This window comes from Buceros rhinoceros, unplaced genomic scaffold, assembly GCF_000710305.1.
Source record: "Buceros rhinoceros silvestris isolate BGI_N320 unplaced genomic scaffold, ASM71030v1 scaffold25680, whole genome shotgun sequence".
Taxonomy (NCBI): Eukaryota; Metazoa; Chordata; class Aves; order Bucerotiformes; family Bucerotidae; genus Buceros; species Buceros rhinoceros.
Window position 1 is genome coordinate 1,366 of NW_010389380.1, and position 220 is coordinate 1,585.

At 60.0% G+C, this 220-nt stretch overlaps 1 protein-coding gene across 1 annotated transcript in view; it reads left to right on the top strand.

Annotated features, from left to right (window-relative positions):
• The window catches only part of SCRT2 (scratch family zinc finger 2), a gene marked incomplete at its 5' end in the record, with an annotated part of 817 nt that extends 669 nt beyond the window's left edge, over positions 1-148 (top strand). The window contains one exon of the mRNA XM_010134204.1: positions 1-148. Within this exon, the coding sequence (XP_010132506.1) occupies positions 1-148 (148 nt within the window).
• Positions 149-220: the final 72 nt, after the last annotated feature.

Below are 220 nucleotides of genomic sequence, written 5' to 3' on the forward strand. Positions count from 1 at the left end.
GCGCGCCCACATGCAGACCCACTCCGCCTTCAAGCACTACAAGTGCAAGCAGTGCGAGAAGACATTCGCCCTCAAGTCGTACCTCAACAAGCACTATGAGTCCGCCTGCTTCAAGGGCTCCGAACACAGCTGTGCAATAGGGAACTAGAGCCCAGGCCCCTGTGGCGCATCCCCATCCCCACTTCTGTCCCTGTCCCCATCCCCATCCCACCCCATCCCA